The sequence below is a fragment of the Necator americanus genome, chromosome V (genome assembly GCF_031761385.1).
Source record: "Necator americanus strain Aroian chromosome V, whole genome shotgun sequence".
NCBI lineage: Eukaryota > Metazoa > Nematoda > Chromadorea > Rhabditida > Ancylostomatidae > Necator > Necator americanus.
Window position 1 is genome coordinate 7642549 of NC_087375.1, and position 27503 is coordinate 7670051.

Consider the following 27503-nt stretch of genomic DNA (forward strand, 5'->3'; position numbering starts at 1 on the left):
TTATTTTATAGTATTTATCGTTATTATTTATCATTATATTATAGCAATTATCATTATTATTATTTAATATTATTCATTGTTATTATTTATTATTATTATAACTATTTCAAAAAAGATGATGAAGGACAAAGTCTCCAGCGTGCAGTTCCGCTTGGTATGCGCCACAACTTTCCCAAGTGCAATTCGGAATCGCTAAGGTCTTCTGAACGCGCGTGGTTGGCCTGGTTTCGAACCACCGACGGTGCAATCACAGACCTACAGCATCTTACCAACTGCGCCACCCAACCCCCTATGGTTAGCATATTTCAATTTAACTTCCAGAAACTACACATATAACTTCATAAGATCTCAGCTATCCACGATTTCTACAAATCCGTGCTATTGCTGCTACAAGCTGGAATTTGCACTAAACACAACACAGTGCACAATAAAATCTGCGCGCGAATTCAAATATGATTATCTGAGCGGAAAATCTTAGAAAACTGATTACAGCTTCGTTATCTGCACTTTTTTTTCAATTCTAACACTAGTACCAAATAAAATTACTTATTTAGCTTTGCTAGAGTTTAACGAATATCGAAAAATATCCCTCTGTCTATAAATGCACTGAAACTGCATGGACATCCAAGAAATCTAATCAATCTCATGTCGACAGCGAATTTTCCGGTTGCTACGGTTTCAGCAGAAACGATTAGTCCAACATGAAAATTTGCTTAGTAACAAAAGTAAAATAAAGCTAACTAACGTTGTTAGCGTATAAATCAGAACATATGTATTGTACTGCGATTGTTCCGCATTTTCGTTTCGAGCCGGTAATATCGAGAAAAAAAACAGTCAAATATGAAAAAAAAACAATTTATAAGAACAAAATAAATTTTGCGATTTGCGAACTGCATTTATATTCCAAAAATCCCTAAAAATTTATAAGAACGAAGTTGATTTTTCAAATCTAAATTTTGAACGGTTCAGCTATTATATAGACTAACAATTTATAAAAAAAAACATACGAGTAAAAAAAATTATTTTCCACGAAGCGGAATATAAATGAAGCGGTGAGAAAAAAAACAAGTCATGTTGAAGATTTTTCAAATAATCAGCTAAAAACTGTTTTTAAAAGATTTTCTCAAAATTTCGAAAATATAATTTTTTTTCTGATTTCTCATCTAATTTTCATTTTCGAGATTTGCTTTCTAAGTGTTCGAAAGTGTTTGTAAACGATGTAAAAATTGATAGAAAAGAAGAAAAACCCTGAGAACCTGAGAAACAGCATATTCTTCTGCAAAATTCCAAAAAAAATTCCCTCGTTTTACATACTCACGATAAATATTTAATAAATATTTAATAAATCATTATGCAGCTGTCTGAGAGAACCAAATTTTTGTAGAGATACTCTTTCAGCCTAATTTCTATGGTCAGCTCTAACCTAAATTTCAACGAAAAGCGTGGAATAATCCGCAGAGAAATAAAAAAAATCCGCAATGGGACCCACCGTAAATTCCTCATGTCCAACAAATGACGAGCGTTGCATATTACATAGCGGATTACGGTGTAGAAACATAGTGGTCTCGTTTAGAATACGAGTTGCTCGCCAAAAAAATGATCTGCGCTGGGGAGTTGCGGGCAGAGTGTGTGGAGTCACCGACACCTACTCCTCGCTCTACTTCTCTATCAATCAGGAGGCATGGCTGGCCCATGCCGGGAGAGGGCGTGGTTTTATTCACATCCACCACATTTCGCTGGCGCTAACAGAATCTTCATTGAAAATTTCACCTGAGGCACAAATAACAACAAGTGTTTTAGCGGCTAACGAAGAGAACTGGTATTTTTATCCAAAGAGAATAATTACACTGAAGTCACCGCAATTTGTGATGGTCCGTTGGAGATGACGTCGAATTTTTTTTTCAAGTTTTGATGTCGGGGTTTTCTCGACTTTTGATTGTGGTGTTCAGTTTCTCCGCAGAATGAGAACAGCTTGAAGACGAACCCTCATTACTCTCAGACCTCAGCTGAACGCGATCGAGATCATTATTGATTGATTGGTTTGGAGCGAATAAAAGGAGTAAATCCATTATTTTTTAAGTTTAGCAGGAATAAGTTTATTGTTGTAGATTTGTTATTGTCTATTTATCAAAGCTTAAATTTTTATTTTTATTATCTAGGTTGAGATTTTCTGAGCCGAAATAGGTATTATAAGTAAACATGCATTTATAAAATACATTTTAAAACAATATAAATAAATATATATAAAGTATATTATATTATTATTCATATATATTTATATTATTATTGTAATATATTTTTAAGCCTAGCCTCACAATCTAGAATCTCTCGTTTTATTCCAACCTTACGCTCTGTTTATCAGGTTCGAAAATTGAATATACCGTCTATAATATTTCTTTATTTTTTCTGAAAAAATTCATATATATATATATTTATTTATAGGGCATAAATATATGGCCTATAAATAAATATATATAGTATTTATATAATATTTATAGGCCATAAAACAAAAACGAGAAAGAACGGAACCCTTTAGAATTTTATTGAAAATCTTTACGCAGTATACTTGGACTTTTTTGCGGATTCTGAGTGCGAACGAATAAAAGAGGACCAACCTGTCCAAATAAAAATTGACCGAAACTATCAAAAAATTAATTAAAATTAGAAAAAATAAGTTATTAAATAAATTTCGAAATCAGAAATAATATAAATATGTAATTATAGGATTAAAAACTTACTTGACCGGTGATTCTCCTGCTACAACATCGAGATCCTTTATCTAAGCCAAGAACAATACACCAGAGCAAGGATTACCAAGATTTAGGTGTGCAAATTAATCCAGAACGGAAACATATATAAATTTTCAACAACAGTAGAAATTTCACAGAGAAAGAGACGAAAAATTTCTTTTTTTTTTCAAGAATAAAAATTAATGCGAAAAGTTTTCAGTAACTGATTTGATATCTATTAAGCGAAAGCGACACATATCCATACACAACATTGCTATAATCCACGATCGAATCGGAGTTAATTTCCTTAATATCCCTGAGGCATCATGTTAAGTCAATCTCCTTACACTACGTAGAAGAGATTCTCAGTCGGTTTTCGCCAGCGAGGTAGCGAAGGGAGCCGGCAAACCGGCAGATGACTGGGAATTGCATAGTAATATTCGGTAAACTTTCCAGAAAGCAATGCTGTCCAGAAAAGAGAAGAAGCTACAGAAATCACCGTACACGAACTGTATGTATACAATTGTAAAAACCGAAACAAAAACTTTCTGGAGAAATAGAAAAAATAAAGAGTCCTTTTCTTGACAAAGCAGAGAAGAAAATTCCAGGAAGCTCAATCCGATAGGTAACTACAATGACAAGTGATATTCTCACTATAAGGTCAAGGATTTGTTTCTCCTGAAAAACAGAACTGAAGAACTGTCCCGTTCTTTCCTGCTAACATATTTTCTCCTCATTTTCGAAATTTCCAGCAATTTTCAGCAATTCTCGTGGAACATTTCTAGTCTTTCTGTTTCTGCCGTTGTCATGACATTCGAATTTGAAGCACAGCGCTTTTTTTCCTCTGGATACAAATGAAATTTATTCATTCCTGCTGCATTCGTTTTCTTTTGAGACGAATGTATTAATACGATGTGCAAGAGTTTAGTCGTTATTACTTATTACTTTTATTTATTTGTTATCTTGGACATCTATTCTTATTTAGTGTAAGACAATTAAAGTAAAACTAATTAATAGGTTGACACAAAAATAGTGGCCGTTTTCATCATAACATTCAGGAGGTGTTATTTGAATAAAATCTTACAAATACGATATACATCTTTTGGAAGATTTTGTTTTCTTTCTTTTTTTTTCTCGATCGTTTGATGCTGTTGCTTTCCGTTTATTTATTTATTCACATACACCAGTGGTGCACCAAAAAAAAAGAAGAACAAAAGAAAAGAAAACCCATTTGTCTATGTCAAAACACTCAAGGAAGAATAGGCAAACTCATTGTAGGTGGGGCCTAGCGCAGTCTTTTTCGTGGCGGATACGCGTCAAACATATCGTCCTCCTACTCCAAAAAATGAAGAATCCTCTCACGACATCTACTCCACCAATCCAAAACGCTTAAAGGCATCACCTTACGGATTTCAAGTGGAGTATTCGTATACGGGATCGTAGATTAAGGAGAAGTGAGTGATTCCGTTCACTTCTTCCTAATTGCCATAAAAAGCGGCACGGACGATTCGGGTTCGAGCGTTCCATTTTCTACAACGAGTTCGATTGGAGCGCGCCAGCCGTTTGCACAAACCGCATCTTCCGGGCCGTTTTTTTACGGCAATTAGGAAGAAATGGACGGAATCATCCACCTCTCCATAATATACGATCCTGTATACGAATACTCCACCTGAAATCCGTACCACCTCAGATTCGTGCGGTGATGCCTTTAACATCGGTCTACTTATCCACATATGGGGATTTCGACGACCAACCCAGCTCAAGAAGGAGCAGGGCGTTGGGATCCAGGGCGAATCTGATGAGGGATCCTGAACAAAGCGGGTTCACCAACTTTGGTCGTAATCCTCAAACGATTAACCACCACAATCTAGACGAGATCAAACCAGCTAGAAGATGCGGAAGCCAAAAAGATGAGGTTATTCAGAGACAGCTGAGAGAGTAGGTAAAATGACGAATAAAAATTTAAAAAAAAAAACAAATAAAAAAAGTATAATCACAAGATATTAGTATCCTTTAGTGAGTGAGTTTCAGTGAGCGAATTACGCTTCATAGATAGAAAGGACGTGAGAGTTATTCACTGTACTATTATTTACTATTACTACTTATTACTTCGTTTTCTTTTCGTCATTTCATATATACATGTGCTTATTGATTATTTGCTTAGTTGTGTATTATTTATTTCGTTTACTATAGTTGTACTAATATACTGATACAGTATAGTACTAAACAAATAATTCGTATTATTTATTTAATATATTATTTGTCAATTTATTTGTCCACAAAAATCCATTCATATTACTTTTTTGAACAGACTACTACGTAAATTGAAATGCGTCAATCATTCGCTCTTAATAACTTCACCTAAAATAACATTCACATCCATTTGTGATAAAATAACTTCCTCTTCTTCTATTTCTAAAAACTATTACCGTAACCTGTGTCGCAAAAGAAAAAAACACTTTATGGCAAAGGCTAACGACAGCTAAATGATCCTCCAACTGGGGTTCAAAACTAGTGAAAAAGAGAGAAAAATGACAAAAAGTCTTCAACATACTTTGAGTTAAATAATTTTGAGAACTTACAATGTCTAAGCATTGCACAAATGTTTTACCTTCTTCTTCTCCACATGTTTTCACCGAATTAATTTTCTGCGTAATTTTTCCGCTCCTAAATATGGCCAGGATATCAACCCATATGTACGTATATTGAATATTATATAAATTCCCCGGATTTTACGTTAAGCATTCGAATGAAGGGAATAAAAATAAATAAATAAGTTGAAGAATTTATTGTGTGGCCTTCTATCAATTGCTCGAGGGTAGAACCTACATATATGTGGTGAAATGAGAAGGTTTAAGAAAGTATTACTAGTCCATTCATTTCCATGTCATTGTCACATTATTTGTCTGTTTATTTGTTTATTTAATTCGCACGAGGATCTAGCGTCAGTACTAAAGAGAGAAAGCAACAGATGTATGTATGTAGATGTATACTATCCCTTGACTTGCAATTCGCTCCTACATTATTTATTTGTTTGTTTACTTTACTTTATTAGTATTTATTACCATTTTATTTATTCATTTGTTTATTTATTTACTACTTTACTTTACTTACTTATTTATTTCGCGCATCATATGTTTACCTTTACTATTAGTGACAAAAAACAAGTACACTACAACAACTGTATAAAAACACCATAACAATTACACTATTCATTAAATTCCAATTCACTTCTACATTGCATATTTGTTTATTTACTATACTTTATTATTACTTATTACTATTTGTGTTTATTTCTTACTTTACTTTACTTTATTTACTTATTTATTTCGTGCATCATAAGATGTACGGTTGCTATTGACAGACAACACGTACACTACAGCAGTTGTATAAAAACACCATAACAATTACAGTACTTAATCGCGTACCGATTCAATTAGGCGTAGCGTCGAAAAAAAAACACGAGAATGCAAACAAAAGTGCTAAATGAGCGCTTACTATTCTTACTTATTCTCTACTTCCCATTCTGTTTGTATTCTACTCCTTCTGTATAAGGGCAGAGGCGAAAGGGAAGTCTTTGCTTTATTCTAGACTACTTTTCTAATATTCAGCTATATTATAATCTATTTTTCTATTATTCTACTGCATAAAACTACTATTATTAGCGTACCGATTCAATTTAGCGCACGTGAGCGTAGCGTCGAAGGACACACTAAAAATTAAAGGCATCACCCCACGAATCTGAGGTGGTGCAGACTTCAGGTGGAGTATTCTTATAAGGGATTGTAGATTATGGAGAGGGGGTGATTCCGCCTATTACTTCCTAAATGCCGTAAACAACACCCTCGAAGGTACGGTTTCAGGCGTTCTGGCGCACTATTTTCTACAGGGAATTCGACTGGAGCGCGCCAGCCTTGTCCTTGCGGCGTCGCATCTTCCGGGCAGTTTTTTTACGGCAATTAGGAAGAAACGGACGGATTCATGGAGATTCATGGAGTTCCTCAGATTCCTCAGATTCATGGAGTGATGCCTTTAATCGCTAAATGAGACGGGGTACGGCTGGTCTTACTTTCAAATACTGTGGCTTGGATAATTACATGAAAAATGCTATCGGGCAGCGCTGCAGCAGCTCAAGGACACACTTGAACATTTCAAGTACGCTGCCATAAGAGCTAATAGGTCGAAGTCCAAGTTATTTATTGGTTCATTACCATTACTATATTATATTACTGACTATTATTACTATCATTATTATTATTTATTACTATTATTACTCATTATTATTACTTATTATTATTACCACTACTAACGTCCCGCCTACAGAGTCATCCTATTTTCCTTTTAAAAAAAATAAAAAAACTACCCTGCCAGTTCCCAAAGATAAACATTAGAAGAAACAGAAACGTAAACATGAGAACAACACTATAATCAAAAAAAAGACAATTAAATCCATGAAAAAACTCCTCATTTTTATTTAAAAAAAAATTCCAAACATCTTCCCGCCGAGAATAGGTGGCCTCACACAGGTCTTACGGGGAAGGTCTTACGGACGAGAAATTAGGTTACGGTACTGGGTCGGAGAAATTTTGTTATACTTTTTGCCAGTTATTGTTCCATTGAGAATTAAATTACACTTTCCTTGTTCACGTCGTCCATTCAGTTTCATTCCTGTATTATTTTTGTAAAAAATGTTATTTATAGTATCATTTAGTTACATTATTTATTTTATTATTTTTCATGCCATTTGTCGATTGTATATTACATTTCTTGTTACTATTTTTAATTCACTATATTATTATCTACTTTTTCCTTAATCGCCTTTTTTTAGTCTGAAATTCCATAAATGAGGGTATTTCAACGTTATTTAGATAATTTTAAAAGGTGTTCAGTACAACAGAGTCATTCTACCGGGACGAAATCTAAAGACATTGAAATTTTCACCTTAACTTATAACATTTACTCTTTTTTACATCTCAGATTACCCTCAAAACTAGCTCCAGTCCAGAAAACTACCAGAAATCTCCGTAAACTTTTCCAATTGCAGAGCAATGGTTAAAAATGGCATTGGCCTCTCTCTTCTCACTTCCAATATTACGCTGCAGACGTCATACGGTAGTGAAAATAATTCTTTTGGTATTACTTAACCGCTAGTGTTGCTCTAACAAAACTCAACTGTTTACACAAACCTCAACTTAAGCGGAGGAGTTCAGAAATCAGCGAGTGGTGTGAGTGGAAATTCGAGGATTTACGAGGAAAATTGATCGCCTCTCCTACTACTCCCCCGCAAGCATCAAATTACATTACAGACCGACCAGCAAGAAACAAACAACTCAAGGATACCTCGCTTCTCCGAAGAAAATAACATGTTTAGGCGAATCCGAATCTAGGAATACTAGATGTTCGCTGAAAGAAAAAAAAGAAACTCGATACCATAGCAGAAACCCTAGCACGTGAGATTACGGTACAAAATTACGAATTACGAACGCTAGCGAGATTCAAATTATTGCAGTTATTCGAAAATAATTATATAACAATAAAATAAGAGTAAAGCAAAGTCGATAAATGACTTTACTTTGACTTTGACTTTTATTTACCTAATTCCTACTTCGTTTCTGCTATTTTTTCTTACCCAGAGAAGAGTTTTTTTTTATAATGATATGATGGTAAAAAATTAAAAGTTTTTTTAATGACAATATAGAGGTAAAAAGGTGAAAAATGTTTTTTTTTATAATGAATAAGTAAAAAGTTATAAGTAAAACAAATATTTATAATAGTAAGACGTTAAAAAAAGTTTCTATAATAATTTAATAGTAAGAATAATAGTAAACATGATATAAGATAGCAATGAATCATGGAAGACGCATACTATTTTGACCATAATAGCAAATACGATCAATACTTTACCAGTAATGGTTGGCGATTGCTTCGTTTCAAGCCGAAACGATTTCTAGAATGTTTCATCGAAAAATTCCTTCTTTTCTGTTGAGGACATAAACGAACGTTAATGGTTTTCACATACACATTCAGAAAAAATGCACTAAACCATGGAATATTACCACTAACGTCCACGAACGACTCTGAAATTTGAGGATTGGTTCGGGCGAACAGAAGGTTACGATATTGTGCAATAAATCGAGAAAAAAAGACCTATTGTTGACGGATCCCGGATAAAAGTAGGATACTGATGTTATTATGGATTAATTATAAATGAATTGGTTAAAGTTCTATCGATTTTTCTAGCATAAATCGATAGAATGATCAATAGTAAAACAACTGAGGGATATTAGGGCTTAAAGGCATCACCCCACGAATCTGAGGTGGTACGAATTTCAGGTGGAGTATTCTTAAACGGGATAGTAGATTATGGAGAGAGGGGTGATTCCGTCCATTTCTTCCTAATTGCCGTAAAAAAACGGTCGAAGGTGCGGTCGCGGAACAAGTGCTGGCGCCTTTTGCTCCAATCGAACCGTTTCGAATGGAGCGCGCCAGGAATGTCTCGAAACCGCATCTTCGGACCGTTTTTTTACGGCAATTAGGAAGAAATGGACGGAATCCCCCCCCTCTCCATAATCTACGATCCCGTTTAAGAATACTCCACCTGAAATCCGTACCACCTCAGATTTGTGGGGTGATGCCTTTAAATGAGGTGTATCTTAGTTTCCTTATAATCTTTCCTAATTTTTGTTCACAGTTTTTTTTTCTTTGAAATTTATTCTTATTATCGTTTAATCCTACATATTTCCATTTAAACTAGCATCCTCTCCCTACCGATGGACCTCAGAAGAGGCTGCTCTAAAAATGGATCTTCCAAGTAGGGAAAAGGCAAAACGATTCATCTTCGTTTTTTTTTTTTAATTTTTTTGCTCCTATCCTTTCTTTTCTTTGATTTTACATCGTTTTGTAGTTCCAGTATCCCCTTTCCATTTTCACTCTTTTTTTATTCTCTCATTTTCCTCTGCTCAGATTCCTCCTGATTCCTCTTTTTTGTATACTATCTTTAGTGATATTTTCTTTTTATTTGATTGTTTATTTATTGATACAAGCAAATGTCCTTTTACGTGTTTATTGTTTATTTTATGACTTTTTTGTCAATCTAATTCTACCGCTCCTTTCTCCACTTTTTTCCACCATCTTTTCTATGACGACGGAGCCGTTCGTTTTCATCTACTGGTGCTTACATTTCCCCATATATATTTATACGTATTTATTTACATTACCTACTACGCATTTACTACGTTATATAATATATATATACATATATATATATATATATATATATATATATATATATATATATATATATATACACATTATTATATCGACAATCATTGAATTTTTACTATTTCAATTATTATTTTAACTAGAAATCCTACATATATACTTTATATATAAAGAAATATTTTAACTGGAAATTTTAAGTAGAAAAATCTGTCCCCAGAGGGACGACAATCTGTTGAAGTATTCAAAAATAAACAATGAAAAGTAAACAATAAAAAAGATCAATTTTCTCCAGGCAGTGCGCGCACTCAAAACTATGCTACCATGAATCCCGCGTAGTACGGAACTATCGAGATTCCCTTCATCTACGAATTTTTTTTTAGATTACACTGCGGTCACTCATCACACTATGGACATCCAAGGTGAAAAAAAGCGGAAGAAAAAAGGATTGATAAAAACATATCCGAAAATCACCTTTCCAACTGAAGCTTTTCTAAAATGTGTCGTAATTTTATAAAATTTCATATGTATTTCAAAATAACATACCTGTGAAAATAAAGGCTATAAAACAAATATAATAATATAAGCATAAATAACTAAATATATAGGAATATAATATAGATATATAAACTGTAAAAAATTATAAATAAATATAAACTATAAATAACTGTAAAATTGCAATTTTTCTTTATTCCCAACAAGAAAAGGTATTCTTCGTTGCCGCAAAAACTAAAACACATGTCCTAGCATACTTCCGGAACTCGCCGAGAAATTCTTGGAGTGTTACAAAAAAAAATCAACAAAGTTAATGTGACATAGAGAAATCATGGATCCGTTTTTGTAAGAATTTGCATCCACTAAGAGTAATTACATCAACCATATTACATTGGAAAAGCAACTGACTTCCAGTTTTAAAACACAAGCAAAGGTCGAAGATAATTAGTCAACTTGGTGCAGACTTCTAACTCTTTTTTTTTTTCTTTTGGTTGCTTGGAGCCATCGGTTAAAAATGAATGGGCTGCACACAGGCGGAGATGGAGAAGTTTGAATACTCAAGAGGAATTTTGAAACGCAGCCATTTGTCAAGGACTCGAAGCACTACTGGGCATACGAAGGAGAACTCGCCGATATGTACGTGTCCTTTAATATTTACGACAATAGAAAACACTTTTTTCTCTGAAATTAAAGAAAAGTTGCAGTTCAGCAGTTTGAAAGCAGAGTATCATAAAATTGTTTAGATCTCTCATGGACAATATAGAGTTTGAAGTGCAGATTACAAACATAAACATAGCCACGCTCGATTCCTCCTAATCGCACAAAAAGCGGCGTGGGAAACGGCATTACTTCCTACGATATACGTTAGAACGCGCCACAATTGCAGACGTGCCGCGTCCACGAGCGACCGATTGAGGACGAGTGATGTCTTCGCACCAACCTATTCGAGTGAGACAAATGAATAGGAATTGCTGAGGAGACCGGCACGGGTACATAGAGGCACGTTCTGACGTGCTTCGTAGGAAATAAAGCGGTTCTCACACCGTATTTTTAGGACGACTAAGGAAAAAATGAGCGGAACGTCCAAATTGTGTTACCTCCTTGTCTTCCAGAGATCCAAACATCAAAAATTCTATGATATAGCTATTTTTATAGCTTTAAATTACGCTTTAAATTAATTTTAAATTAAATTTTGGAATTATTTCCAGCAAGCTTTCATGAATGATCCCATTAAAAACGTAAACAATTCGGATGAAGTGTAGACGTAAACATCCCAACTACTCCCAAAGTATACATTTAAAAAAGTCATTGGTTTATAAAGAACTTTCTCGATTCTTTCTTTTAGCTTCGGTTCGAGAACAGTTTATAAAGATCAAGTAAAAAAACTAAGCATTAGAAAACTACGGACCCGCAACGCGCAAAATCAGTGCGTTCTATTCCTGGAAAGCAGCATGTTCAATTAGTAAAACAGAGAGTTTCAGCTTTTCTACGATCCCTCAAAAATTTCAAGTTCTTAGGACATTAACCAGAAAATAATCTTCTTTCTTTATGAGAAAAAAATACCCGATACTTCTCCTGAGAACCGAATCCTGACCACGACATAAAGTTCGAACATTCCAAAAAAGCAAATGATCGGAAGGAAAATGAATAAGGAGCGAAAATTCCTCAGTGTCTACATAAATAAAAGATGAAATATAATAAATAATTGAATAAATAAATAAATAAATAGTATAAATAGATGAGAACGTAAAAAGCCCCTTCTGATAAGAGAATGAAAAGAAAGCTGGAAGAAAGAAAGAAAGAAAGAAGTTTAAACTGAAATCATCTACTCATCACACTAGGGACAATGAAGGTCAAAAAACGACAACAAAAAAAAGTGAAAATCCCCTTTCCGACTGCCTTTTCTTCCAAACGGACTTAGAATTTCAATAAATGAATAGATGTTTATTATCATCGTCGTAACTGGTGTATCCAAATAGAATCGAGTGGGAAAATTTTAATGTCAAAACGGAAAAATCAAGGAGAAATTGAAAAAATTGCTCTTAAAAATAAGATTTGATATACATAACTGAATAACGTAATTTTAAAGACTTGGGAAACTGCAATTTTTCTCCGTTCACAAAAAGAAAAGTGTCCTTTGCTGCCTCAAAAACTATCTATTATACAAACCTCTCTAGAACTCGCTGGTAGACTCTTGAAGTGTAATAAAAAGTTAACATAACAGAGAGAAATCGAGGATTCGTCTTTGTAGAATCCGGAAAACAAAAAAAAACCTGGTAAAAAGCCAACATTTGAAAATTCCCTAGAAAATTGGAAACGAAGAACGGAATTCTGAGAACCGAACTTAGAATATATGTTGAAATGACGTAAAGAAGGCCGGTTTAATTAGTCACGCAAAGGAAGATACATTCGCGTTCTCCTCGTTGATGAGGGAAAAAAGAACTCTATAAATTTGCAGTCGAGAAAAAAACATAGAAGTCATTATCAAAATCTATCAACGAAACTAAAATTTAACTTTTAAATTAAATTATCACAATCTTTTTTTTTTAATAAAATCTATCAGGACGCCATGAAAAAAAACCTAGACCCATTACAATATTTATTTATTATGAAATTATTATTATACATTTATTTATTATAGAATTGTTATACAATATGAAATTATTACATAAACCTTCTGAAATCTAATCAATCGATATCGATAATCTCCTAATTTTTTGCAACCCAATGCCCAATTAATGTGATAACTAACAAGGAAAAAAAGAGAAGAAAGGAAGAAAGAAAGGAAAACATCTATTTATTAAAGAGTATAATGTAAGTAGAGCCTTGAAAACTCCGAATCAATCGAAATGGACGGAAAAGTTGGAAAGGCAGCCGGTTTTTTTTTTCGGTTCGTTGAGAAATATGATAGCAACATTTCTTTAAAGCATCTTAAGTCCTGCTCTAATTTCAAGCGTCATAGAATGCTGCTCGCGTTTAGCTTTGCTAAGCCATTAGTACACTAACGAAAAAAACTAATTGAAATTCAAAAATCTTTCTCTTTCCCTCGCTTCCTCTCTTTGCAAAACCTTATGTGATAAAAATTATTCAGTTTAGACAACATCGAATTTTCTATATGTATATGAACAATCATTAATAAATAAGAGCGGAAAAAAGAGGAAGAGAGGGCTCTTAAGATTATCTTTGAGAAAAGTTCGAATGTTTATTTATTTATTTGTTTGTTTACTGCCAATGATGCACCAAACTCCTGCGCTTAATCTTTTCTTCGCATTATTTCTTAATGTTGATGGCTTCGTTGCAATGTTTAAAAATAAATCACCTGCGCTTTTTCTTCTATTAATCATCCACCGGATTTTTCATATCCACTCAAAATGTTCGCAACAGATCGCTTTATTATTTTAATAATTTTAATATTTATTTTAATAATTCTAAAGACGAAGGAGTCACGAATATTTACCACTAACAATAGTGGATGTACTAGAAAATAACCTAAAAAACTATTAAATAACTTTCGGTTCCCGGTAACCAACAATGAGTACGGCACCTAAACTATAAGGTTAGTGAGGCTGATTTGAAAAAAAATGTTACGAAAAAAAGACTCTTGCAATCCCACAAATATATGGGATTGCAGGAGTCTTTTTTTCGGATTGAATAAGTAGTTTCAAAAGAAATAAAGAAAAATTGGCTTAGAGCAAAATATTAGTTTTTCCTTGAATTAGATGTTATAGCCCGGGTACAAAGAAACAACTTTTCTGTAAAGTGACGAACAACGCGGGAATGGAGTAAAGAAACAAAATAAAGACGTAGATGAGGAATTCCAGGAAGAAAAATCCCGAGAAAGCATCCTTAAGCCATTTCTCAGCTCAGTACAGACTATGCAAAAGATTTCTTAGAATAAAAAGAGCATCCGAAGAAGAGTTTCCGGAACCGGAATGAGGTGAGGAAGTATTTCCAATCGAAAAAAAAACTTATTCCTACTACATATTCGCTCTAAAAAAACACTACATCGCGTTTTTTTCTCGGTTTTTATCCTCATTGCAGCGCACATTTTCTCGCCGAGCATCTCCGTACCGGAAATTACTCAGTTGCGTCACGTTACGCACGCGAAAAGCATATGAGATGAGTGATTCACGAGCGAACGGAATTATCCTCAAATTATCGAAATAAATAGGAAATCTTTACAGAAATATGTATGAAGATATCAATTATGTTAGGATAATTTCCTCATCGGATTTTCTTCTTTCTTTTCTCTCTCTCTCTCTCTACAAACACACACAACGGAAGAATGCCGGAAGCAAAGTGTTGGATGTGTGAGTATGTGCCTGACTGGGAATCAATACCGACGCACCTGTGTGCCCTATAGATGGAAGAAAACTGAAAACAACACCCCATCGTCTAGCTTAATTTAATCATAGATCGCTTTCATGAATCATGGATTTCATGACTTTTAGTCAGGAATGATGTATTATTTCGAATCAACTTCATCAAGGATTTAGAATCGCCGATCCAAAAGCCGAGAACTACTTCTCTCAATTTGCTGTAACTTTCTAGCTTTTTTCCCTTTTTCAACTTTTTTAAAATCACAATTCAAAAACTTAAAGGCTGAAACTGTGATTTAATATAATAATTTTTAATAATAATGAATGAAGTAATAATTTTTATAATAATGAATAATCACAAACAATAGAAAAAATAATAATTTATTTTCAAAAAGAATATTGACAATTTTCTATCCACTTTTCTGAAGAAAATTGTCGATATTGATAGTTTTGAAAATAATTTTTAAATTATTTTTATCATTATTTATTGTCATCAATATCCTTATTGACCACAATAAAATATTATAATGCTCAAATAAAATTTCCTAGATTAACTAAAACTGAAAACGGTGCACTACTAGTCACCTTTTCACCTTCCATTCAAAATAATTGTAAACAAGGGCGTCCAGAGTAGAACAACAACAAGAGAACGATGTTGCCAGAAGATTCACTTCATCCAAAAAACAAAAAGAAAAACATAACGATAAAAGGATGGTAAACATGATGATAAACAAAAAAAGACAAAAAATCAGCATAAGAAAAAGCAGATGAAAGAATTCCGTCCATTTTTCCATGAAAAAAGTAGTTCACATATTTTGTTTCTAGTTGATAGTACTATATGACCATAAAGATTCATAACAGCCAATATTTTAGAGAGTAATTTGAAATTTTCACCTACATGGTGCATAATTAAATCCTCTTAACGAATGTAGAGGTGATTTAAATTGAAATCCCTCTGAAATTTTCTTCTATTCTGCACAAAAAAAGTTCTTTCCTTCACAATTTTATATATTACATAATTTATATCTTATTTATTTTCATCTTATATATTATATATTTATATTTCCCTCACTATTTTATACATTTAAGATTTTATAATTTTTTTTATTGTCACTATTATTTTCTGCTCCCCCTCACTTTATTTTTTACAGCTTCTCTACTAGTCCAAAAATATTCAATTTAAGGAAAAAAAGTCTCCTCAATGTCTAAAAACAATTCTTGCTAGCAACTAAGTTACAAGATGATTGTTTTATATCAAAATGGAGTGAAAAATTATGGACCACGAACAAATGAGGTAGAAATAAAAATTTTTAAAGTTTTTCTGAGTGATATCTTTGTACACAGCAGTATTATCCACATTTTTGTTTTTTTTTTGTTTTTCAAAGTGCGATTTCCCAGAAATGCAGCTCCACATCAATCCTCTGCATCGGACGGAGAGAGAAATAGGTATTGTAAAATTTATGGAACGTCTTACTTTTTCTGTCAAAACTGGCAAATACGTAAATTTTAAAGCGCCCGGTGGGAAATTTAGGCGCTTTGAGCGCGGCCGCTTGAAAACTTTCAACTATATTTAACCGAGTTTAAAATGAAAGCAACATGTTGAGGTTCGGGCAAATTGACCAAGAAACACACGGATTTTCAACGCCAATAGAACATTTGGCGTTGAAAATCCGAGTTTCGTGTTCAAATCGCTCGGATCGAATCGAATAAATCGACATATGAATTTATTCATCATAATTAAGTTTCAATTAATACCCTAATTAATAATAACCACTACAGAAATATCCAGAAAAACGCTTATCTAACCGGAAATAATCCACATTCTACAAACTGCTCGCTTTGAAGCGCGGAGGAATCCACGAACATTTGACATAGCAATTCATCTTTTTGTGAGACGATTCAGCAAGAAAAAAACGGTACAATGCGAAAGCACTTCGTTCGACATCTCATTCTTCCGAGTTGTTTTCTATCGATCTTCGCGGATTTAAGCGAATTTAAGCGAAGAGAAAATGTCAAGGCTACGAAGCAAAGTCTTCACGGATGCCGTACCTTCACTGCTCACAGCATTCAGGACCAAAAAGTCAGAAATAGTGGATGAATAACGCGCGAGAAAAGGCGCTTCTGCGCGAATTTCCCCTCGCTAAATGCTGAGATGAAAACAGAGGAAGTTTTGAAATTAATCCTAGTAAGTAAGTATTAGCGGAAACGTTGTTTGAACCTACCTTAGATTCAGCATCGGAAGCAGGAGCAGCGGACGACGTCAGAAGACCAGTGGATTGAATAGTTACGTGGTCATAATTTGAGTAATATCGTGGTAAATCAGCGTGTAATTGAGTGGACGACGACGACGTAGGCATCATATCGTGTGCGGAGCTACTACGTAATAACTCGAACGAGTACTCATCGCGGATGACTTTACGCGGTAACAGACGTCTGATCGTGTTCAACGGCATGTTATTACGATGTAAATAAGCGAAATGTGAGACGGAGTACGGCGGCGGCGATGGCGGCGGCAGCGGTAATCACAGGCAGGATGCGCGTCGAAGAAGTGAGCGGCGGCGACCGCCGACGAGGAATGAGCGCGCGGGCCCGAATGCTTTGCTGCTGCTGCTGCGACTGAGGGGCCGTCGGATGGCGGTGGATGGCTGCTGCTCGCCGGCGCCAGGGGGACTTCGAGGAACAAGCGCTGCTATTAGCCGAGACAGAGACGCTAACTCCACACACACATACACACGGCCGCCGATAACACGCTGGGAATTAGAGACGGACGAAATACACGGCAACGCTTCCACGAAACGATGATGAGAATCACCGCCGATTCGATGCGCGACGGTTACGCGGACGCTTCTGAATAAGTTCTTCCTGAGGTCGCTAAAGCAGCAAGCATGGGTGTAGCAGTAAGTGAGTGAGCGTTGGTGTGTTCCGGAGAAAGTGCACCAGTGAAAATGGAAATTTGATTCCACGAAATTTCACCGTTTTCACATGGAAAACTCAGCCGATTCTGTCCCACATCAATCCGTGACAGGGGTGGGACCTCAACAAAATTGTACAAAAACTCTCCTTGGAGATGTTCCAATGTGAGAGTCGTTATCGCAAAATACAAGGCGGCAATTATCCATCAATTTCGAGGGGAAATCGTCCATTCACTGCAATTTTCGTCAGGATTTCTTCTAATCGGCAGCGGAATGCAATCCATGGATACGCTCAAAATTCAAGAATTCTACGAAAGCAAAAAATCGCAGTCTTAAGGGAAATTTTTGCACGTCGATCCTGCAAAAACGCTTATCATTCATCAACAAATGAAAGCTGTTTCGCAACAACTGCATCGATTTTCCTTCACTTCGGGAAAAAAATGCTTAATTGGTTCCAAGAAAAGTGGCGGCGATTTCCACGGTTATGAGCTGGAACCAATTAGGAACGAGTTACACAGGTGATTAATTGCTGCGGTCAAAAATTCCGAGCTGCCAACGCTACCAATTTCCGGATAGACACTTTCAAAGCTAACAAAAAAAAAGAAGAGAGACCCTACTGTAAGAGAGAAAGTTTCTTCGAGAAAAATACACGAATTTGATGTTCATATTATACCAGTCGAACTTTCTTGTGGTTGAAAAAAATTGTAATAACTCCTAAAGAATCCCTGATCGGATGTTATTTACCTTCGAACAAGTTTTTTTTTCCAAAAATCCATCAACAAATCGCAATGAAAAGAGGAAGAGAAACTATTTCATTCGGGAAATTTTTGAAATTTTCAACTTCTTAGGATATTGTTGGAGTCATAGGGCGTTATGAATAAGGAGTGAGAGAGGAGACATCAACTAATCTCAGCTCTGTAGAAGTCCACAGTAATGTTCAGGCTTCAGGAAAATTACCACTCAATCAAGTTGTCAAGTCAGCTTGGTATCAAGTTGTCCTACTTGAGAACGTTCGGTGAGCCGTCTATGTCCCATTAATCTACTCATCAACTACTGATGAAGTATTCCTTCATGGTAACTTTAAGGCAGCGTATCGTAGGGTTTTCGAGGGTCTCTCGTGGATTATGTAGAGTTGCGAGATGTAAATTCCCAACGAGTATTCAACGTATCGGCCACGCTCAATTTCCTTCACGATAAGCGGCGTGGAAGTCTGCTTTCTTCCTACGAGCCACATTAGAACGCGCTGATCCTGTACACGCTCCAGTCCCCTTAGCAGTCTATTCATTAGTTTCACTTGGATACACTGGTGAGGAGACCTCATTGATTTCCGACCGCTCGCTCGTGCATGCGGCGCGTGTACAAGGTGGGCGCGTTTTAAGACAACTTGTAGGAACGAAGGCCGTTTCTCACTCCACTTTTCAGGACCATTAGGGGAAAATGAGCTGTAGTCTACATCCCAAACTCCATACTGTCCACGAGAGATCCGGAAATCCTGAAAATTCCCTGATACGCTGCGTTTAAAGGCTGGTACCCTCGAGCGGAGATGTTCTACGTAAGCAGAGATGTCTTTGAGGAGACAGATACCCGTTAAATCTTCCCGCCCTTGGCATATAAAGGAAAATGATGTCGTCGCTGGGGAATATGTGCTGTTCATGACAAAATCAAAGGATTTGCTGTTCGAAACCGCATCAATTCCGATGACAAGCGTGCTCCTCTTCTCATAATCCACAACAGCGAGGACTGAGGTTGTGTTCTCGACGTGAGGGACGCCAAGACAACTACAAAGATAGATCACTTTTGCACAAAACGACAGTAACTTATGACTGCTGTATCCTTAAAAACATCATCCCACGAATCTGACGTGATATGAATTTCCGTTAGTCAAAAACTACACGGGATCATAGATTGCAGAAATGGGTGGGATCCCGCTCATTTCTTCCTAATCGCCGTAAAAAAAACCGCCCGGAAGATGCGGCTTCGAGCGTCCTGGAGCGCTATTTTCTACAACGAGTTCGATTGGAGCGCGCCAGCCCTGTGCTCTTGCCGCATCTTCCAGGCCGTTTTTTTTAACGGAAATTAGGAAGAAATGGACGGGATCACCCTCTTCCCCACAATCTATAACCTCGTGTAGGCATTCGCCCACCTAAAACTTGTACCCTCTCAGATTCGTGGGGTAATGCCTTTAAGGTAAAATTTAAATATATCAATGGCTCAATATCAATGATTATGATCATTATAACCTGACTGTTTCTTTTTCTTCTTTTTTTCCTCCTCAACAGTGTCCTTTACAGTCCTAAGATGAGTAGAAACCTTGTTTCATTCAGATTACGGTCGAAACAATAATCAGCATCAAATATCTGCCATATAATTGAGACTTCCTTCACGAAGATAGAAAGAAGAGCACCATCCGAAGCAGCCATCAAGAGGGAGCGTTCTTGATCGAGTATGGAGTAGTTAGGATAGTTTCTTTCTTTCTTTTTTCTTTTCAAACTTCTAGAGCAAAATCTCAAAATTATAGCAGAAATCAGTTCTCAATAGAAAAGAATAAAAATAATAGAATAAAATAAAAAAAATTGTATTGATACACTACCATACTGTCATATACGGTAGAAGAAGCAAAGTGAGAATTTTTTTTGCTTGTATAGCAGCGAAATAGCTCTATTTATAAGTGTTTAGCTTGGCAAATAAGGATAAACGGGTTACGATCAACAGCTAATTCCTGCAAGGAAACTATCCATGTATCTGGGATAAGTGTTATTTGTAAAATTGTGGCATATCATAACAATCTCCGCTAATTAAAAGCTATGAAGAACATAATATCGTTCCTCACTATTTGTTTATTTCCAAAGAATAAACGGAAAAAGCAAAAACAGCCCATGCATTCACTACGCGCTACAGAGATCATCCAGGAAATCGAAAAAAAGCAGGAAATGGACCGATTGCACCGGAGATCTCAAAGAATTCGACCGGCAAAAAGTTCACTTCAAGTCTTTTTACGTCACTCATCACTTCTTGAGTTCATTTCGAATCGCCGTTTCCGACAACTCCACGTTTAGAATAAGCTTCTCAATAATGTGATCGAATATAAAACTGAAAACATAAAAAGAGACTAATTCAAATTCTAAAAAAAAAAAGAAATTCTAAAAAGAATGCACAAGAAAAATATTTAGTAGGAAAATAAGCGGAGATTAATAATAACATTTCTGTGTGCTTTTTCTTCTGATAATATTAATATTAAAAATGTTATTATTAATCTTAATTCATATCATTTTTACTATTCTTTATTATTTATTTCAATTTTGGGAAAGTTTCACTAAATATCAAATAAAAAGTATAAAAAGGATAAAGTAATGGCGTATCAATCCACTCGGGATCCGCCAACGCGTTTTACTGGAATTCGTAATCGTTGAGGTTTTGGAACGCGTGTTGGCCTATACAATGAAATAATAATTATAAATAATAATATCAAATAGATTCGGAAAAAAGAATTTGTCACACAACTTGACATTTCATTTTATTGGTCTGGAAAAAAAAGCAGGACCAGCAAAATTGGAAAATATATGGCTTCCCTTGACAGTGAGAAATTCCCTATCTAATGATACATATATGGCATATCGGAAAGACTTTTTATTTCTGTGCACATTTTTCACTTTCAAAAAAAAAAACGGCTTACGGCTTACTCTTCCGAAACTTTACCCTTCACGTCCAAAAGTCAAAGCATCCACGAGAAAAAAAAATTACTCCAATCAGAAGAATATTTGTATTTCATGAGAAAATAAGAGAAAATTCTTGTGATACTTCACGAATGGGCTTCGAGCAATATTAACGAGATTCCATAAAACATTGCTCTTCAAAATTTAGGCAATAAATCTGTTTTTTAACCGTTTTCTGCTCGAGAAGTAAAAGAAAATGGTAGCAAACAATTTATTGCTGCTGTTTTGCTGCGATGCTGATTTGCGGGGGCGCCCTGATCAATTCGTATGGTTGGATAGAATAAAGGTACTCCATGCAGTTTTCCAATTCATTTGTTTATTTATTGTAACTGTTTTCATTTATTTATTCAGTATTATTTGGTATTATTTATTTAATCTGTTAATACTTATTTACTTATTTCCCTTACTCATTTCATTTATTTTTATTTACCTGTTATTTTTTCTTATTCATTCACCACTACCTACCACATTTGGCACACCTGGATGCAAAATCAATATGGATCAATCATCTAAGGATACAAAATCAGATCAAAGTGAAACATATCCAGAGAAAGTTGGCCAGATTTTTATTCACGCAAAATGACTGGAAAAATTACTCTGGAATGTATTCTCACATTGTTGTTTGGTCCTTAACTGAAATATTTAAAATTTCCAGGTTTAAAGGGATTTTTCGATTGCGTTCAAGAATTTTTTTTATGAGAAAAATGCACGCGAGATTGAGGAATCCGTTCAAAATGAAATCTATTCGTTTGGAGAGGCATCCTAGAGATGATTCTTCGGGAGCTGAGTGCATAGATGAGCCAGTCAGTCTCAGATGACAAAGCTAACTTTATAGTAAATTTCTTTTATACGTCACCATAGCGGTTAACGTCACCATACAGTGATTGCAAATTTAAAATTACTTATTTATTTATTTTATAATTCTAATTCATTATTTTCTTCTCTAGAAATATCTCACATTTCCTATGAAACTGCAATACTCCCAAAATAACTCCACGTTTTTCTCCGGATAGCGCTACACACCTACGATCTACATCTATGGGACCCGATTGCTAGTTGCTCGCCCACATTCACTAAATGAATTCTGTTACCCATAGCTTTGGGAATTCCTACACAGAAAAGCAGTAGTTCGTGGGAAAATATCGCTGCATTGTTAATATTGCTGAGAAATAATTCCAAAATTTTCTCATGGATGGATTTGAGAACGAATGACGACGAATGATTGTCACAACGGATGACTGAATGTGCAAATTGCTTGAAAAGCTTTTTTTTTCATCGTTAATTTCTTTATTCGAACAAAATAATCATTTTTCTTTCAGCAATAATTGTATAGTTGCAAAAATCTGCCCGGGAAACGTCATATGCCTGAGAAATGGACTCCGTCGAGGATGAAGAAGTTAGCAAAGCAAACAGAGAAAAAAAAACTTGCTAGTCGTGCAAAATGTGAGCCAAGCGAGAGAGTCAAGTGCTTCTCAAGCGGAGCACATGCATTTCCAATTGCCGTCAACAAATCACACGATATGACTCTTTTGAGTCTACGAAGCAACCCTTATGTCAGTTATTGCGCTCAAAAGCTTCAATGACAGCCGATGAGGTCATAAAACATTCACGACTGGACCTAGATGGATTACTGGGTGGAATCTAAATGGATGAAAAACAGTCGAAAAATGCTACGAAGCTTTAGAGATCATCGTAAACTTCATAAAATATAAAAGTACTATCTTTTCAAAAAAAAAACACATCCTCGAAGAGTCAACTCATTTCTTGCTCAAGAAAAAAGAAAAAAAAAGAAAAATTTCAAGTTTTTCAGCATAGAAACATATATCTGACTATTCATTTACTAATGTTATTATCATAATTTATTTTGTCTTTTATATGTTAATTTTATTTTTCTAGAAGTTTTACTATAAGTTTAACTACTGGTTTTACTTCATTATTTATTACCTTTGAATATCTACATACATAGCCCCGGTTTAAGTTCTACTACGACCATTTTCTTTTGAAAAACTCTTTCTTAAGTAGAATAAATAAATTAAATAAATGTATAAAGAAATAATATTCCCTCTTCACTGCGTTTACACAGTTCAACTACTCATTCTTATGAAGTATGAGTATTATAATAGTAGGAGCTAGGGATTTGGAAGAGTTTTGTTTAATATTTTTAAATAAAAAAAGCAGGAATAGTATAAAATTTAGCTATTGAACTTTACATACATACAGTTCTCTTTTTCGTTAAATACCATCCACCATCGATCCGGAATTCGTTGGACACTACGCTGAAGGTCTCGTAGTCATCCTCGAATTGCATTTTTGAGCTTATTTTGCAACTGAAACCACCCGGAGTGGGCAGCACCACGAAACGCCCTCTCAAAAATTCTAAGCCAACTAGACATTCCTACCAAATAGTTTCTTAAGCTCTCTTTTGGCCATTCCCGAAAAATGGTCCATGAAAAAGTAATTTTATTTTTTTCCATAAATCAATCTGTATTTCGCCGATGCGGTTGTTTCAACGGCTATTTTTCCGGATCGGTTTTTGTTATTTAAAAAGAATGGTGCCTCGTTAAAGTCACGGATGTGTACTATCAAAAAATAGTATGAAATCTAATCTGCAAGCGCTCAGCAGTTTTCATTTTATACTTATTTTCTAGCTGCCAATTATCATAGGTCCAACCTTATACGTAGAACAGCCACAAATTCGAATATGATTGTCATTCGTGGCAGTTCTTGTGGCAATCCTAAAAAATTTATAAATTTTCCACTAGCTGTTTTAGATCGCAGAAAATCAGCTATACTTTTAATCTAGTTAACAGTTATTTTTTTAAAAATCGGCATTTAACAAAAAAAAAACCACGACAAGGGAGGGGAAAACCAGCTTCATCACTAGTATGAGGAACGTAAGTCGCAATATGGTTAAAGACATCATCCCACGAATCCGGAGTGGTACGGATTTCCGGTGGAGTATTCGTATACGGGATCGTAGATTATTGAGAGAAGGGTGATTCCGTCCATTTCTTCCTAATTGCCGTAAAAAAACGGCCCGGAAGATACGGCTTCAAGCGTTCCGGTGCGCTACTTCCTTCAACGAGTTCGATTGGCGCCCCCCCTTACGATTTGGAGAAATGGACGGAATCACTCCCCTTTCGGTCTTCCGCCGATACGCCCCTGTGCCCTCTCATTGTGGGGTGATGCCCTTAAAGTAGACTTCTGAGATAGCGTAGCTCGCTCTTGTACTCATATTTAAAATAGGTTAACTACGTCTTTATCTTAAAACGTCTCTGGAAGAGGATAAGTTACATGAGGTGAGGGTGAGGGAATTCAATTTGACGATGGTCCTGATACGCCCCTCGAAGCGACTTCCCCTGATTTTTTACAGTTTTTTCTTCCTTTTCCTCGTTATTATCCATGATCAGGAACACCAAGATCACGTACTAGTCCTAGTGTAATCCTTTCAGTTGCTTCCACTATTTATTTTACTGAGCCAAGATACCGCTAAGATTTTTTCCTGTAAGAAATGAAATTCTGGTCTTTTTTTCATTCGATATTGCATGACTAGGATTTAATCATAATTGTAGATGTAAGAAAGAACAAATACATCTACAATTATATATTGTTATATGTATATGTGGGTATGTATTATTCTAAATTATATATTATTATTTGTAATTATATATAATTAAATTATTATATAGATCCGCTTCCAACAAAACAAAATCATAAGGAATCCGAATTAATGGATTCTGTCTGTCTATTATTCGTTTACTAAACAAAAATAGACTACGTATCCTTAACAACGATCCTAAAAATCCTAATAAGATCCTAATCACACGAAAAAAAAACACGGAAAAAAGAGTTTTGAAGTGCATACCGATAGAAATCTCTACAAAGTAAATTCTCTGATGTCTTCTTTCAGCAGAGCAAATAAAAATAATAATTTAAAAAAGAAGGATAATAATAAATAAATTAAATAAATATATAAAAAGGGATAAAAAATAAATAAAAAGGATAAAATATTAAGTCAGCATTAAGATAAAAATAAGGAAATAACAAATAGAATAGAATAAGAAGTTTTTTCCCTACATAAAATAAGCGTAAAAAGATCTTGCTAAGACTTTGTGATTGAAAACATAACAGAATTACACGAGAAAAAAAAAACGTATCGTAACGAAAAACCTATCAAAAACCAGGAAATAGGATCTGCGATGGCGCTGGCCATATTATTTACTTATCTATTTATTTATTTATTCAGTCCATCAAAAAAAGTACCATAGAAACAAAAGACAACATCGTTATTCAGACGAGTTAAGTCAGCATGAATATAAAAACACGGAAATAACAAATAGAACCTAATGAATCTGAACGTTTTTTGCCTTCAGCGTAAGCGTAGAAAAACTGTCGCGTATCGCGTAGGAACAGCAGCCATAAAAGTGCACGAATGTTGGAGGGGAGGGACGGATTAATTTTAGAATCGTTCTGGCATAAAATTGTAAGCACCAGTTTTTTTTCGTCCAAAGATGAGGTCTGAATGCAAGGACACAACCATGAGCATTTTTTTTTATAGTCCTCCGTCGAAACGACATGTACGTTCTTTGAAAAGGAAAATAAGGCTTATATTGGAGATAAAAAGGCGCTTAGAGGAATCCTCGGCGCTGATTTTCTTCTACTAATTCTGATGATAAATGTATTCCTGAATCCTCGTCCAGTACATATAAATAGCATAGCAAACAAACACCACCCAGTAGTGCACCTGGACCTTCAAAATTTTAAGATTTCCGTCACCATGCGCTTGAATCTTTCCGATAGAAAAGAAGATGGAAGTATTTCAACAAAACACAAAATTCCTTAAACTCCATTAAAGTCCCGAAAATTTTCAATCCTTACAGAAAAGATACAAAAGCTATGGACTGCCTTTTTTGAGCAAAAATCAGGAAATAAAAACATAAAATACTATTCCCCTTCTCTCAAAGAGAAACAGACTATACCCGAAATAATTATGAATGCAATGTTGGTTGTAGAATCGTAGAATATGTCGTAGAATAACAGGTTACTGCCATATGGCAATTTTTTATCCACTAACGTAATTAAAGGCAGCGTGTCACGAAACGGACGCCGATGGGGTGTTTGTGGGGAAATATGAAGAGCGAGGTGTTGATTACAAGTGTGAGCGTGGCTTCGCTCAATTCCCCCCTAATCGTTCTGAAAAAAACGACGTAGGAAATGGGTTTTTTGAACGCTTTTTCCCCCTAGGAGGCACACGATAACGCGACAACGCTGCAAATGCACCGATGAACAAGAGTTTGTAGATAAGTATTAAGGTGTCCGGAAAGTATTTGCCGAAATACGGCAAAATTTCGAAACAACACAACTTTTTAACAACATTTTATTATTCGACGAAATAATCTCCATCAACATCGAAAACCTTCTGTCAACGTCTCACAAGATCACGGATTTCTTTGGAGTAGAACTCCGGCGACTTAGAGGCGAAGAAAGCCCGAAGGTAATTTTCGAGGTGGTCACGATCATCGTAGCTCTTCTCTTCCAGGTGATGCTGAAGCGATCGGAAGAGGTGGTAGTCAGAGGCAAGTTCCGGGCAGTGGGTGCAGCAGAACTTCCCATCCCACTTCCCGAGCTCCAGAATTTTCTGGGAAGTCTTCTTCGCGATGTGAGGGCGCGCGTTATCGTGCAGCAGACAAACGTTGTCAAGCTTCGGGTGCTCCTTGCTGATCTTGTCGGCCAGTCTTTGCAGTTGAGCGCAGTAGACCTCGGCAGCAACTGTCGTGTTGTTCGGCAGTAGTCCGAAACGGTAGATTCCATGAACTCCCCACCAGACGCTCAACACGACCCTCTTCTCATGGATTTCACCTTTTACGAAAGAATCCGGCACTTCTCATGGATTTCACCTTTCACAAAAGGATCCGGCATTTCATCGTCAGCGCACTACGCACGTTTGTGGGTGTGGTTGACATTAGAGTTAGAGGACCCATTTTTCATCTCCAGTGACAATAGCATCCAGCCAGTCAAATCTGCGGCTTCTGGAGAGCAGCTGAGTGCAGATGTCCAAACGTCTTTGCATGTGGGAGCCACTGACCGAGCTTCTTCAGCATTCCGAGAGATCGCAGC

The 27503-nt window shown here is 35.6% G+C and overlaps 2 protein-coding genes across 3 annotated transcripts in view; both read right to left on the minus strand.

Annotated features, from left to right (window-relative positions):
- RB195_013223 (uncharacterized protein) overlaps nucleotides 1-17214 on the minus strand; it is a gene marked incomplete at both ends in the record, with an annotated part of 34337 nt that extends 17123 nt beyond the window's left edge. The window contains one exon of one of the 2 annotated variants that reach the window (XM_064202933.1): nucleotides 16984-17214. In XM_064202933.1, coding sequence (XP_064058814.1) covers nucleotides 16984-17214 — 231 coding nt within the window. The remainder of the gene's footprint in view (nucleotides 1-16983) is intronic. The other variant, XM_064202934.1, reaches the window with a different exon arrangement.
- Nucleotides 17215-26808: 9594 nt separating this feature from the next.
- Nucleotides 26809-27487, minus strand: RB195_013224 (uncharacterized protein; the record flags this gene model as incomplete). Its single annotated transcript, XM_064202935.1, has 2 exons — nucleotides 26809-27245; nucleotides 27472-27487. 2 exons carry the CDS (start codon nucleotides 27485-27487, stop codon nucleotides 26809-26811), a joined length of 453 nt encoding a protein of 150 aa, XP_064058816.1.
- Between the last annotated feature and the right edge of the window lie 16 nt (nucleotides 27488-27503).